The following is a 12,637-nucleotide window of genomic DNA, read 5'->3' as shown; positions in this document are numbered from 1 at the left end:
GGGAATTGTAGTTAAGAACATCAGAACAGCCCCACTGGATCAGGCCATAGGCCCATCTAGTCCAGCTTCCTGTATCTCACAGCAGCCCACCAAATGCCCCAGGGAGCATCTTTATCGCAACAACCTTTTGCTTTAATTGGCAACTTGCAGAGCAATCCTGTGCTCATGTACTGGGGAGTAAGGGCCAAATCCTATCCAGTTTTCCAGTGCAGCCATGCTAACGGGGCATGCGCTGCATCTTGTGGTGGTGGTGGTGGTGGGGCAATCATGGAGGCCTCCTCCAAGTAAGGGAACATTTGGTCCCTTTCCTCAGGGCTGGAAAGTTGGGGTTTCCAGGAACCTAACCCTAGCAGACAACAGGAATTGACGGTTGTTGTCCATTAAAGGGAGAAGTTGCTAAATAAAAGGTAGTGGTTCTTAAAGTGTTTCACTCCACTGTTAGTGGGTGGGGGGGGGGCGTTACTACTTGTGATTTGTTCATGGGTCAGTGAAGATTCTGGCATTCAACATTGTGTTTGGTGCTGGCTTTGGCCTTGCCTGGGTGAATGGGGCCTTGCTGGAGCTCAGTGATTATGCAATTTCTGGAGCTACCGATGGAACCACAGACATACATCATGCATTGTTTTTGGTTGCTGGTTGAGTCCTGGTAGATCTCACTGGCTGGCAGCTCAAGGCCGCACCTGGGACAGACGCCTGGTTGCCCCTAGAAAGCTGTTGGCTGTGCCTGGAGCTGCAAGGGCTCCCCAGCACCTTCCTGCCAAAGATGCTTGGAGCTCAGCTGCTTCCTGGCAGAGGGAGGGTGGACTTGGATGCTGCAATACTACTCACACTTTCCTGAGAGTAAGCCCTTTTGAATACAATAGGACTTACTCCTGAGTAGACATCCATGCCTAGGATTGTGTCCTTGGCTGCCACAATCCTATCCACACTTTCCTGAGAGTAAGCCCCATTGAACCTAATAGGACTACTTACTCCTGAGTAGACATGCAGTCCTAGCCACACTTTCCTGGGAGTAAGCCCCATTGAAGCCAATGGAAGTTACTCCTGAGTAGGCATGCAGCTCTAGCCACACTTTCCCGGGAGTAAGCCCCACTGAACCCAATGGGACTTACTCCCGAGCAGACAAGCATAAGCGGGGGAGAGCTCCTCTGCTGCCCCCCAGTGGAGACTGCGCGCGCAGCCGCCGCCTCATCCGCCACACGGGGGCGTGGCCAGCCTACCCCCGCCCAAGATGGCGGCCCTGCTACCGCCTCCCGGAGCCACGTGACCCGCGGCGCGCGGCCAATCGGGAGGCAGCTTGCTGCGAGGTCGGCCTGTCGCCCTCCCGGCCGAGGAGAGTCTCCTCCGCCGCCGCCGCCGCCGCCGCCTGACCGGCCCGGCTGGTGCTGCTGTGCTGCCCGTGCGGATGTGCTGAGAGGGCCGCCCGGGCGCCGCCGGGGCCGCCGCCGCCCCGCCCCAGGTCGGTCTCTGCAGGGCAACCTCAGGGGCCGCGGGCCCAGCCGGGCCTCCGGGCAGGCAGCGCTGAGCGCGGGCACGGGTTCTCGGGAGCGCGCCTGGGGGGGGCCTGTGGAACTCCCTGTCGCAGGAGCTCTGGGACCTGGGAGTCTGGCGCGTGGTGGGTCGGTGGAACTCACTGCCACTGGATCGCATGGCCATTGATCAGTCTGTGGAACTCACTGCCACTGGATCGCCTGTCCGTTGATCGGTCTGTGGAACTCACTGCCACTGGATCGCTTGTCCGTTGATCGGTCTGTGGAACTCACTGCCACTGGATCGCTTGGCCCTGGAACACTAGTGTGTGATTAGTCTGTGGAACCCCCTGCCCCTGGATTGCTTGGCCCTTGGAGGCTAGTGTGTGATTACTCTGTGGAACCCCCTGCCACTGGATCTCTTACCCCTTGGCATCTACCAGGGAACATCCACTAAGATTGAGAGTCAGAACAGACTGAAGGGAGTAGTTCCTGACCCTGTGCGTGACTAGTCTGTGAAACTCCTTGCAACAGGATGTGGGAGTAGCACCTGAAGGCCTAGGTGCTTTTCAGAGGGGAATGGGCACATTTCTTCAGTTGCCAGCCCTGTTCAGCACAGAAAACACCCTGGTCCCAGCATTGACCCATCATGTAGGTAGTCTGTGAAGCTCTTTGCCACAGGGTGTGGGGATGGTGCCTGGCCTAGAGCAGACATGATTGACACGTAGGTGATGGATAGAGGGGTGTTCTTTTTCCTCTTTGTCAACACCAGAACCAGAGAACATTCACTGAAATTGAGTGTTGGGAGATTAGGACAGACCAAAGGAAATATTTCTTGACCCTGTGTGTGATTAGTCTGTGGAACTCCTTGTCACAGGATGTGGGGATGCCGTCTGGCCTGGGTGCCTTTAAAAGGGGATTGGGCAGATTGATGGAGGAAAACTCCATCACAGGTGACAACCCATGATGGGTATTACCTGTTTTTAGAAGTAGGCTGCCTCTGCATGCGAGGTGCAAGGACTGGCACCAGGATGCAGGTATCTTGTTGTCTTGTGTGCTCCTGAGGCCTCTGTCAGATCCAGGAAGCTGGACTGGTTGGGCCTTTGGCCTGCTCCAGCAGGGCTCTTCTGATATTCCTGAGCGACCTTGAGCATCCCTTGCCCTAACCTGCTGCGCAGGGTGGCGCCGGCAGTGATATGAGGAAGTAGGACGTACCTGCTGCCCTGGAGCTCCCCGCAGGTGGGGATAAGATGATGGTGTCATTACTTGCCACACATATGAGTCTTCCTGGCACTTTGTGGCAATTGATTAAAGCAGGAACGTTCACCAGCTGGTCTTGTATTTTGGGATGGGTGCTCTCTGTGAGCCAGTCTCTTGCCCTCTTCTCTAAAGCTGGACGTTTAGGGGGCTCCAACCAACATGGTGGGCTGAAGTGGCCCCTTCCTCTCCTAAGCTAACATCTTTAGGACATCCCTTTTTCTAACAAGGGACAGAAGGCAAAGGACAGAAGGAGCCAGTTCACATGGGGCAGGCAGAAGGGAAGCCAAGGACCTTCACTGCCTGGGGTGGGGGAAATCGGTGACCAGACCTCTGGCAAAGGTCTTGCTTTTCTTCTTCCTAAGCTGTGAATCCGCTCTGCCTCTCTGGACTTGAAGTCAAGCCTCGTGCCTGGTGATCAGACAGGCCAGGCTTGTGTCAGTGTGGCAGCGAGCTTGCTGTTGTCCTGACCTTTGGAAGCGGAGGTGCCATCACAATCGTCAAGGGCTGTACTTAAGGCACTTACCTGACCTTGAGCTCCGACCTCTGCGGGTGCAGCAGGTGGCCTGAGAGCTGCCTTTGGGATTTCTGCAGGCTTGCTGATTCCTCCCTGTTGACACACTGTTACTTCTGTAACCCTTTCAAGAGTCACAGCACTCAAAGCTTCTTCATTCCTTTGTGGCAATGCGTTGGACAGCAGAGGAGCTGCCACAGTGCAGTGCTGAAGCCGGGATCCCAGTGTCTTCCAAGCCAGTGTCTTCCATGCTTGGTCTATGGCAGCGTCTTCCAAGGAATCTTTGGAACAGGAGTTGGTTTTGATGCCCAGAAATCCTCGTTTGACTTCTGTGATGTCATGCCTTCCTAGAACTACAATTCCCAGGAGGCTTCAGAAGTCATACTGGTGTTAAGCTGTTTAGGATTCAGGCACGCTGTCAAAGGAACAACTGCTGTTTTGTTTATAATATTTATATATTGCTTTTCAGCAGGGGTGTTGCATAGCAGAGGAGTAAGGGATCTGTGCCCTGAAAGGGCTTGTAGTAATTTTTTTCCAAGGTGCTTTTCTCACTTACTAGAGCCTGTCTCAGTGGACAGAATTAAAGGAGGCCTGACACTTCTCAACTGGGTGAGGCCTGCCCTTTAAAGATGCATACCCGGGTCTCCCACTGGTCCTTCTGCCCACCTTGTTGAACTTTGCCAGGCACGGCAGGACTGGGCACTTCAGAGCACTGAGAAGCAAAGGCAGGGGAGGTGCTGGAGTAGCCATGCAAAACAGAATTGCTCACGGACATGACAGAGCTCTGGATGATCACAACACCAGCCTGATGAGCTGGAAGCAGGCAGGTAGCAGGTGCCCTGGGCTTGGGGCGCGAGGAGGAGTGCCTGGCCTGACGCACCGGACTTTAACTGCTGCTGCTGCTTCATGGGAATGCGGTTTCTTATCGTTTTGTTGACTGTCTGCCACTTGTCTGTGGCTGTGTGGATTTGCAGTGTGTGTTTCCCTGTGGAAAACATCAGGTTTTGGTTGGGAGACACTAAAGTGATGATGGGTATGCTGTATCGGCTGGTATCCTATCCCAGAAGTTAATGGGCCCCTCAGTTTAAATAATTAAGAAACCGGTTTCTTATTTCCAGCTTGAACTTGGGACCTTGAATAATTAGACATCTGTATGCCTGCCGTGAAAAAGCCAGCTGGGATTGGATGTCAGATGCTTTTCCTGTGGCTGGTGCATGGCGCGTGGGGGTGGCGAGAGATCTGACCTCTCCAATGCTTGCCCTGTCTGCCGTTTGGAAGGACACTTCTCTGCTGGGGAGAGCTTGCTAAGTAAGAGCTAGAGGGAATAGGATAAAAGGTGTCTGAGGGCATAACAAGGAGGGAGTGCACAAATGGAGTGTGGGGAAACAGACACCTGAAGGCCTCCTGATTTATGTGGGGCTGGCTTGCTCTTGGGTAGGTGTAGAAAGGGTTGAACCAGGTTGGAGTCCGTTGGCAGTAGGTGGTCCACCAGCAAGTCATTCCCAAGGTGTTCCTGGAGAGGAAGAAGGCTTTGCAAGGTTGCCTTCCCTCGTGGACCAAACGGATATGTGCCCAAGAGAGCATACTGGGCTTCTCCGCTGCTGTTGCTTACTGTGGTCGGCTTCTGTGTGCTTTTGGTATGCAGAGCACTGGTGTGCTGCTCTCCTACAGCAGTGTAGCCACGATTTCACCATGGCCATGGGCTAGGAGTCTTTGTTTCAACCTGTGGAGAGTGCAGAAGCCCCCAGACTGTGTACTGGCCCTCACAGGGCAAAGGTGCAGATCTAATCTTGCAACCAAGACAGACCTTGCTGGTGGGGGGGGGGGCAATTCATGCCATTGTACTTTTGGTGTCCAAGCCTTGCACGCAAGTTGCCACTCCAAGGGACCTTGTTAGCTTTCGAGTTCAGTTCCCTAGGGAAGAGGCTTTGGGAAAGTCTCTGGCCTTTCACATTGCGACTGTCTCTTTTGGAAAGCTCTTTGGAAGCCTGGGGGTGTCACAGGGTGGATTGGGTTTGTGGCTTCTTTCATCTGGGGCCCGGCAGGCAGGGAAAGTTCTCAGTGACACCCGTATTCCCAGCACACCCACTTGGCTTGCCTTGCGGTGGTGGCTTGCAGATTACCTGACCCTTTATCTTTCTCTCTCCTTCCAGGTGTGAATGACAGAGGAGGTGCCCCCAACTGCACTCAGTGAGATAAACCTTCGCCTTCTGTGCCATGATGACATAGACACCGTCAAGCAGCTCTGCGGTGATTGGTTCCCCATAGAGTACGTTGCCGCTGGGCCCCTGCCACTGCTTTGCTCGGAGGGGAGGAAACAGAATGGCCTGGGACTGCCAAGGCTTGGTGTGGAGGCTGACAGCTTGGCCATTCTCCCCACCCCCACTCTTGGGGCAGTGTAGACCCATTTGTCGTAGACCATATGAAACTGCTTCAGAAGGCTCCTCTGCCAGCGGGAGGTCCGAGGCCTGTTGCCCTTCTGGCCATTCCTCCTGGTTGCCAACTTCCCAGTGGGCTATCCAGCAGTGTTCATCTGCTCCAGCAATGAGTGCCATATTGGGGTGTCTGTTTCAGCAGCCTGGACTTTGGAGTGAACCCCTATGTGAGATTCATGGTGTCTTTTTTTTCCAGGTACCCGGACTCGTGGTATCGAGACATCACCTCCAATAAGAAGTTTTTCTCCCTGGCAGCCACGTACCGAGGGACCATTGTGGGAATGATCGTGGCTGAGATCAAGAGCCGGACAAAAGTGCACAAGGAGGTGGAGGAAAGAGCCTTGCCTTGGGGGAGGGGGAGGCATCCACATCCCACCTCTGTCTTCCCAGTTTCGGTTGCCTCTTGCCCTGCCAGTAGGCCGATGAGGGCTGTGTCATGCTCCAGGCTGTTTGGAGTCTGAATTCTTGGGGAATCCCTGGGCTTGTGTTTCCATAGGGGCAAGTTTCTGAGCTTTCCTGGTTTCAGCCAGAAGCTGGGCACAGCGACCGCAGCGTCTGCTAAGGGTGCTGAAGCTGCTGGAGGCTTCAGAAGGATTCTCAGGTGTGGAGAGGGCCTCCCAGCCCCCTCCTGTCTTCTCCTCTCTGTTGCAACTCTTTTGGTCTTATTTATATCCTGCCAGGATCCTTGCTTGGAGGGACCCCTCCTTCCTCTTCCTTTATCTACCGGGCATAGCAGAAGTGGCAGGAATTCTAGGTTATACTCTCCTTTCTCTAGCAATTTGCCAAGTGTAGGAGGCTGGCCTGAGGAGCAGCTGCTTGGTAAAAGTAACCAGCCACTGAGAATGACAGAAATTGGGGCTTGTACGTTTGCGTATCGCCTACTGAATGGCTCTCTGTTGGGTTCTGTCTTCCAGGATGGTGACATTTTAGCATCCAGCTTTCCTGTTGATACTCAGGTTGCGTACATTTTAAGTCTAGGAGTTGTGAAAGAATTTCGGAAGCATGGTGTAGGTAAGAGCATCGGAAGTCCTTGCACTGCTGTCTGCAGTGAGCCAAGCAACACAAACCTGGCTCTCCGACTGCATCACCAGCGCAAGGCTGGCTTCTCATTTGTGTACTGCTTCCCCCCCCATGGTGCTTGAAAGATGGGTGTTTTAGGGCTCTTGGCTGTTGCTGGCTTTATCCTACCTTTGCTGTTCCTCACCACTTGGGACCAGGAGGCATGTCTGCCACCGAACCACAGCTCCCTGGCCGCTACTGTCTCTGCCCCTCTCCAGCATCTGGGTGTTCTGCTCATCAGCCTTCAAACCTGTCTTTGTTGCCCGGGCTGGAGACTTGTCTTTTTTAAAATAAAAAGCTGAAGTGCTTATGAAGTTTCTGCGGTGCTGAATACATGTGACCATAACTGAAGGCACTAGGAAGTTTGAATATGGGATTCACTGGGACCCCAGGGAAGGCTTTTGGGGGGGGGGGGGTCAAACCCTTGACTTGTCTGTACTGGACTGCTGCTCCTGGCTTTTTAAAACTTGTGTGAGTGTGGCTGGTGTTTTGAGAATTGTAGAAAACACATCCCACAGTCTGGTTCATGGCTCTACTGCCATTCTGCAAACTTCAAGCTCTCATTAATCTGGCAATCCCTGAGCAGCCGGTGCTTTTCCTGCAGCCCAAATCCACCCTGTGTGGTTCCTACTTGACTGGAAGGGTTGTGGGACGGGGGCATTCCTGGCGCAGCACTAGATGTAGGGTGTCCTTCACAACAGAGTTGCAAAGTGGTTTGGCACAAGTCAGCCTGAAATTCAGCCAAGGAGTCACTGTTGCTACTGGGTGTGTGTATGGCTGCCCTGCTGTTGTTCCTGACACTCTTCCTTCTGTGGCAGGTTCTCTCTTACTTGAAAGCCTGAAAGACCACATCTCGACCACGGCCCAGGACCACTGCAAAGCTATCTACCTGCACGTGCTCACCACAAACTCCACTGCAATAAACTTCTACGAAAACAGAGACTTTAAACAGCACCACTACCTGCCCTATTACTACTCAATCCGAGGCGTCCTCAAAGATGGCTTCACCTACGTCCTGTACCTCAACGGCGGGCACCCTCCGTGGACACTCTTATATCCTTTGCTCCTGCTAAGCCAAGCCATGAGTGCCATGCTGTTTCTTGTGTCTTGGCCGAGTCTTAGGAAGCCTTGTTGGAGTAGAGGGTGAGTAGTTCAAATGTGGGTCTAGGGAAAGAGGCTTGGCTTGAAACCCTGGTGGGCTGCTGTCAGTCAGCGTGGACAGGGCTGACCAGGGGGCTTACTCTGTCAAAGGCAGCTTCATGTATTTGTGTTGCATGAGCAGAGGTCAGAAGGCTGGAGTTTGGTGGGCAAACAGTCCTGATTTAAACAGGCCATGGCTGACTCATCTCTGTCCTGACACTGATGGTTGCCTTAGTACTTGGGAATCAAGGATAAAATGCTCCCAACAGTGTGTGCAGTACTACATACTTAAACTTGCAGCAAGCCTATTGCCCCCTCGCCTAGCCAAGAAGGTCTTACAGCCCTCTCAAAGTGTGCCTGGAAGCCCCCATCTGAGTGTGGCTTGAAATGCGTCTTTGATTTGCCTTGGTCTTCCTTAACCTCAGCGCACTGACTATCTCCAGCACATCGGTTCAACCTTGGCCAATCTGAGCCCCTGCACAATTCCCCAGCGGATCTATCGCCAAGCCCAGAGCCTCCTGTGCAGCCTCTTGCCCTGGTCGGGCATTTCGGCAAAGAGCGGCATTGAGTACAGCCGGACAATGTGACCCCAAGGTAGGCAAGCACTACCAGCTGTGAAGCCAGAGGGAAGTAGGGGCTGGCCAGGCTGTTTAGCCAGCTGCCACCTTCCCCCACATTTGTGCCTCTCTGTGTGGCACTGTCAAGGGGGGGGGGGAGCCTGTTGCCTGGCAAGGTATGAAGTCACTTAGGGCTGGTTAAGACATATTTCTGGCTCCTAACAAATTGGGCTTTGGCTTCAGGGGTGATCATTCTTACTCTGGAGCGAGTCTCTTCCCACCTCCCTGCTAGGTAATTGTCCCAGACATTATTTGGGGTTCCCCTTAACCCAGGAAGCCAGCTCAAGCCCCTATTTTAGATCCTGCTTGAAGGAAGGCTCCCCCCCCCAAAGGCATTTTGGTTGGTGGACCTCTGCCTGGCCTTGTGGAAGGTGTGGGTAGACCTGGGGCCTGCTTGTTCCTTATTCCTGAGGCAGAGGCTGTGGCCTAGAGTGGGGGGTTGCATGCTCGTAAGGAGTTCACAATGCTTGTTCCCTTGCAGGGAGGTCCTTCTTGGCATCGGGGGATTCGCATGGTTCCATAGTGATGAAGCTGACGTCAGCTGCCCTGGCAAGGCCGCCCTGTGAGCCAGGATGTCACCTGTGGACTAGCCAGGATCTGGCAGACACCCACACCTTGCTGTGTTCCTAGTTCCCCACCTTGGCCCCTTGCTTAAAGGAAGCCATCCGGGTCGATAGCCGTGGCTCTCCTGCAGCGGGCTCTCTGTGCGCTATAGATGAGCGATGGTTTGTACCAGGCTAGTTTTCTCACAGCAGTGCAGGAAATGTCATGGTTGCTGTGAGAAATCTGCCTGGGGCAAGGATGTCAGTGACAGGAGGCAGAGAGAGTTGGTGCTCGGCCATACCTGTGGCAAGGTCACCTAAGACACCAGTGGCAGTTGTGGAAACGGAGCATGATTGCATGAGCTACCCCTGCACTTCCTCCTGCTCCCAAGAAGCCCTGGGCGTTGGCACTTCTCCCCGTAAGATGGAACTCCTTTGCTCAGTTGGGATTTTAAATGAAGTAGGCGCTGCACAGGGAAGGAATTTGCTGTTTCATAGTGAAATGTGTGTGTATATATCTTTCAGTATACATTGTATATATCCTGCCTCTTGTATGAGCTAGAGCTCAAGAACTGGGGCTGCTGTAGAACAAGGCTGGTGGTGTGGGGTGAATTAAATGTGTTGATTCAGTTGGATTTTGGGGAGCCAGGCCTAAACCGTCTGCCTCTTTGCCCCCACCCCAATGGGAGCCATCGGCAGGCAACTCTTGTCTCTGCTTTCCTGAAGTTCCAAACAGGCCATTCTGACATTGCTTCAGGGTGCACTGGGAGTGGAGGAGGGGGTGCAGAGGGGCTGCTTGCCTTGCCCTAAGGCAGGCATCCCATCTTTGGTTCCTGCCACTTGTTAAGGTGTCCTGGGGGCCTTAAATGGGTGCTCTGTTCCCTCGCCAGGCAGTCTTTGCTTGCCGGCTGTTTTGCACAAGATGTTCTTCCCCCCCATTAGCCACTGGTTAAGGGGACAAAAAGACCTGGTTCTCTAGGTGTGGAGTCAGAGAAGCCTCTGACATGGCATCTCTGACCCCACAAGGTCTCCTGGGGGGGGTGGGGTTGTTCCTCCAGCTCTGCTTTGGGGTGTGTGGTGGTCAGCATAAGGCAGGCTGGCCCTGATGGGGTAGTGTCACACCCACTTGGCAGGCTGGGGGATCAAGACACTTGGTTGTGCAGACAGGGTGTGCCCCAGCAGAGAGCTGGCCCTGTTAGGCTTGTGCTTTGCCTGGGTGGGTGGGGGTGGGGGGTGGGATGGCCCGCAATCGAGCAGGGAGAAGTGCTGGGCCCTCTAAGGAGAACTGCTGGGCAGCTTCCTTTCATAACCAGTAGTTGACTCCCAACTGTGGGCTCCCAGTAAGAGGGGCTCTTTGCTCCTTCTCCTGAGCTAAGAGGTCCCTTTCCAACCATTCCTCTTCCTTTGGGGGGGGGGGTGTATGTGCTGGCCGAGGCAGCACATTGGCCATGGGTTCCCGTCTCAATCTGTTGGCCTGAATTTCTAGTTGGAAATGGAAAGCAGTGAAAGTTGAACTGCATTTGCAGCAGGAGGATGCTGTGCCTGGAGAAGGTGCTCTGTCTTCCTTCCTGCCCCTTCAGCCATGCACCAGAAGGGGCCCTTCTCTCTGTATTGGCTCAGCCCAGCTGTCTCCCTACTTTGACTCTAATGTGCATGTACAGGTTTGGGGAGTAAGATGACCTATTTCCTCATGGACAGGAAACTCTTCTTGCCGTTGGGAGACCAAGAGAGAGGCTTCCTTGCCTTGTAGGGCTTTGGAACAAGGGTCAGTGCCTGTGAGCTGGAGAGGGAGTGAGAAAGAGAGAGCCAACCAAGTCTGGAGCTTGAGTTAGGGCTGGGGCAAGTTCTGCACTCTTACAAGGGAGGCTGCCATTTCGCCTGGCCGAACTGGCTTCCTTTGCAGAGGTTTGGTGTGCTCTACAGTGACCTGTTGGCTTTGAGGGTTCCATAGCACTGGACCCTTCTTGGTTTCTGTCCCAGCATTCCTTGCCAGGACGCCCCTAGTGCCAGAGCACTGCAGAGTTTGCCAGCTGATACAAATGGCAGAAGCTGCTCTGGCAAGAAGGCTCCGGGTAGTGGTAATACCCGGAGAGCCGTACCTGAACCCGAGCTCAAAGTCTAGTACCCTCAACCAGAGGCACCCTCATCTGGCAGGTTGTCCACGGGGCCAAGGGCCGCACAGTATTCTGCTCAGATGGTCTCCAGGTGTGGAAACTGGGAAAGGCCATTTTCAATACAAATCATAGTGAATGATCTTGTCTAAGTGTGTATGTGGGGTGGGTTGTTTTAATTTTTTTTTGCTTGCAAATGTCTTGAGTTGATGATGATTTCATTGTGTGTCCTGGTTTTGTATACCCCTTGTCCCTAACTAATCTTTGCACTGCTCTTGTACACCTTGCCTGCTGTGCATACACACAACTCCTCAGAGATGGGTTCAAGAAAATCAGGTCTTGGCTGTAGGGCTCCCTTCCCAGAAAGGCTTTGGGGCTGACCACATGCCTGCTAATCCCTTATTTATTGAAGAGCAAAAATCAGCCAGTCACTTTAATTGTCTTTGATTAAAAGAGTTTGTTATGTTTGATTCTCCTGTCTTGTTTCCAGCTGTTGCTTTGGGAGCAGTCGGGTGGCTGCTGCCTCCCTCCTCAGCATTGCTCTGGCGCACCATGAGGCTGGACAGCTGGGGCCTGAATGAGCTCCTTGGCAAGCGCATGCTAAGGATAGCTGCTGTGCTGGGCTGACGCCGGTTCAGCAAAGGTAGGGGGTCTGCAGTGTGTTGTAAAAAGGAGTGGCCTGGCTGCTGCAGGCTGTGCTTGCTTGCGTGGCCTGCAGCCTTCAGGGGGGGTACAACATCAAACTTGAAGTGAAAACCGGACCTGAGCAGCAACAGGGGGAAGCATGATGGCATAGCAAGAGAGGGTGTGTTTCACATGCAGAAGGCCCAGGAGTTGTCCCTGGCTCTGCCAGTGTAGATACCCACTGGCCCCGGTGGTCCACAGCACTAAGCACAAGCAATTTCTCTTTGAGCTGAAGATGAACATGGGCAGGTGGAAAAGTGGCATGTTGGGGAAACAGCTGTGTTAAATAGCTGACTAGCTTTCTGTAGGCAAGGGGTGATCAGATGTGCAACACACTTCCTTCAGCTTTACTGATTTTTTTTTCTGCGGCATGCAGAAACTGAGCCCAAATAATCCTTCCTGCCTATTAAGGGGCCTGTTAACACTGCTGCCCCCCCCCACCCACATGGCAGGCTGATGGAGGAAGGGGCTTGGCTTAGTCTGTTAGCTTGTGCATTGTATTGCTGTGCAGTTTGAACCAGAGTGTCCACCTGTGTCCCCTTCAGGCTCATCTGGGGTTCAGAAGGCAGAGTCGTCTGGATAATCCCTGAATTAACTCAGAGCTGAAGTTAATACTTTAGTGGGTGCTAGACTCTTATTTGGGTTTGATGGACCACCTCTCCGCTCTAGAAGATTCATGTAGATGCCAAAATTCCTCTGCGTGGAGATGGGGAGATTCAGGTGCACCTGCATTTCCTGTTCATCGGGAAGCCTGTAGCCCTATCTGTTTGGAGCACACCTGTGTTTCAAGTCCCATAGCTACAAATAAG

General features: G+C 53.5%; 1 protein-coding gene across 1 annotated transcript; it reads left to right on the top strand.

The window, feature by feature from the left end:
* Positions 1-1,299: 1,299 nt before the first annotated feature.
* Positions 1,300-11,614, top strand: NAA60 (N-alpha-acetyltransferase 60, NatF catalytic subunit). Its single transcript, XM_066640637.1, has 7 exons — positions 1,300-1,459; positions 5,394-5,509; positions 5,872-6,001; positions 6,590-6,686; positions 7,553-7,787; positions 8,305-8,468; positions 8,973-11,614. Exons 2-6 carry the CDS (start codon positions 5,400-5,402, stop codon positions 8,459-8,461), a joined length of 729 nt encoding a protein of 242 aa, XP_066496734.1. The 5' UTR covers positions 1,300-1,459; positions 5,394-5,399; the 3' UTR covers positions 8,462-8,468; positions 8,973-11,614.
* Positions 11,615-12,637: the final 1,023 nt, after the last annotated feature.

Source organism: Tiliqua scincoides, chromosome 13, assembly GCF_035046505.1.
Source record: "Tiliqua scincoides isolate rTilSci1 chromosome 13, rTilSci1.hap2, whole genome shotgun sequence".
NCBI lineage: Eukaryota > Metazoa > Chordata > Lepidosauria > Squamata > Scincidae > Tiliqua > Tiliqua scincoides.
The sequence above is the reverse complement of the archived record's forward strand: the minus strand, read 5'-3'. Positions and strand labels throughout refer to the sequence as shown.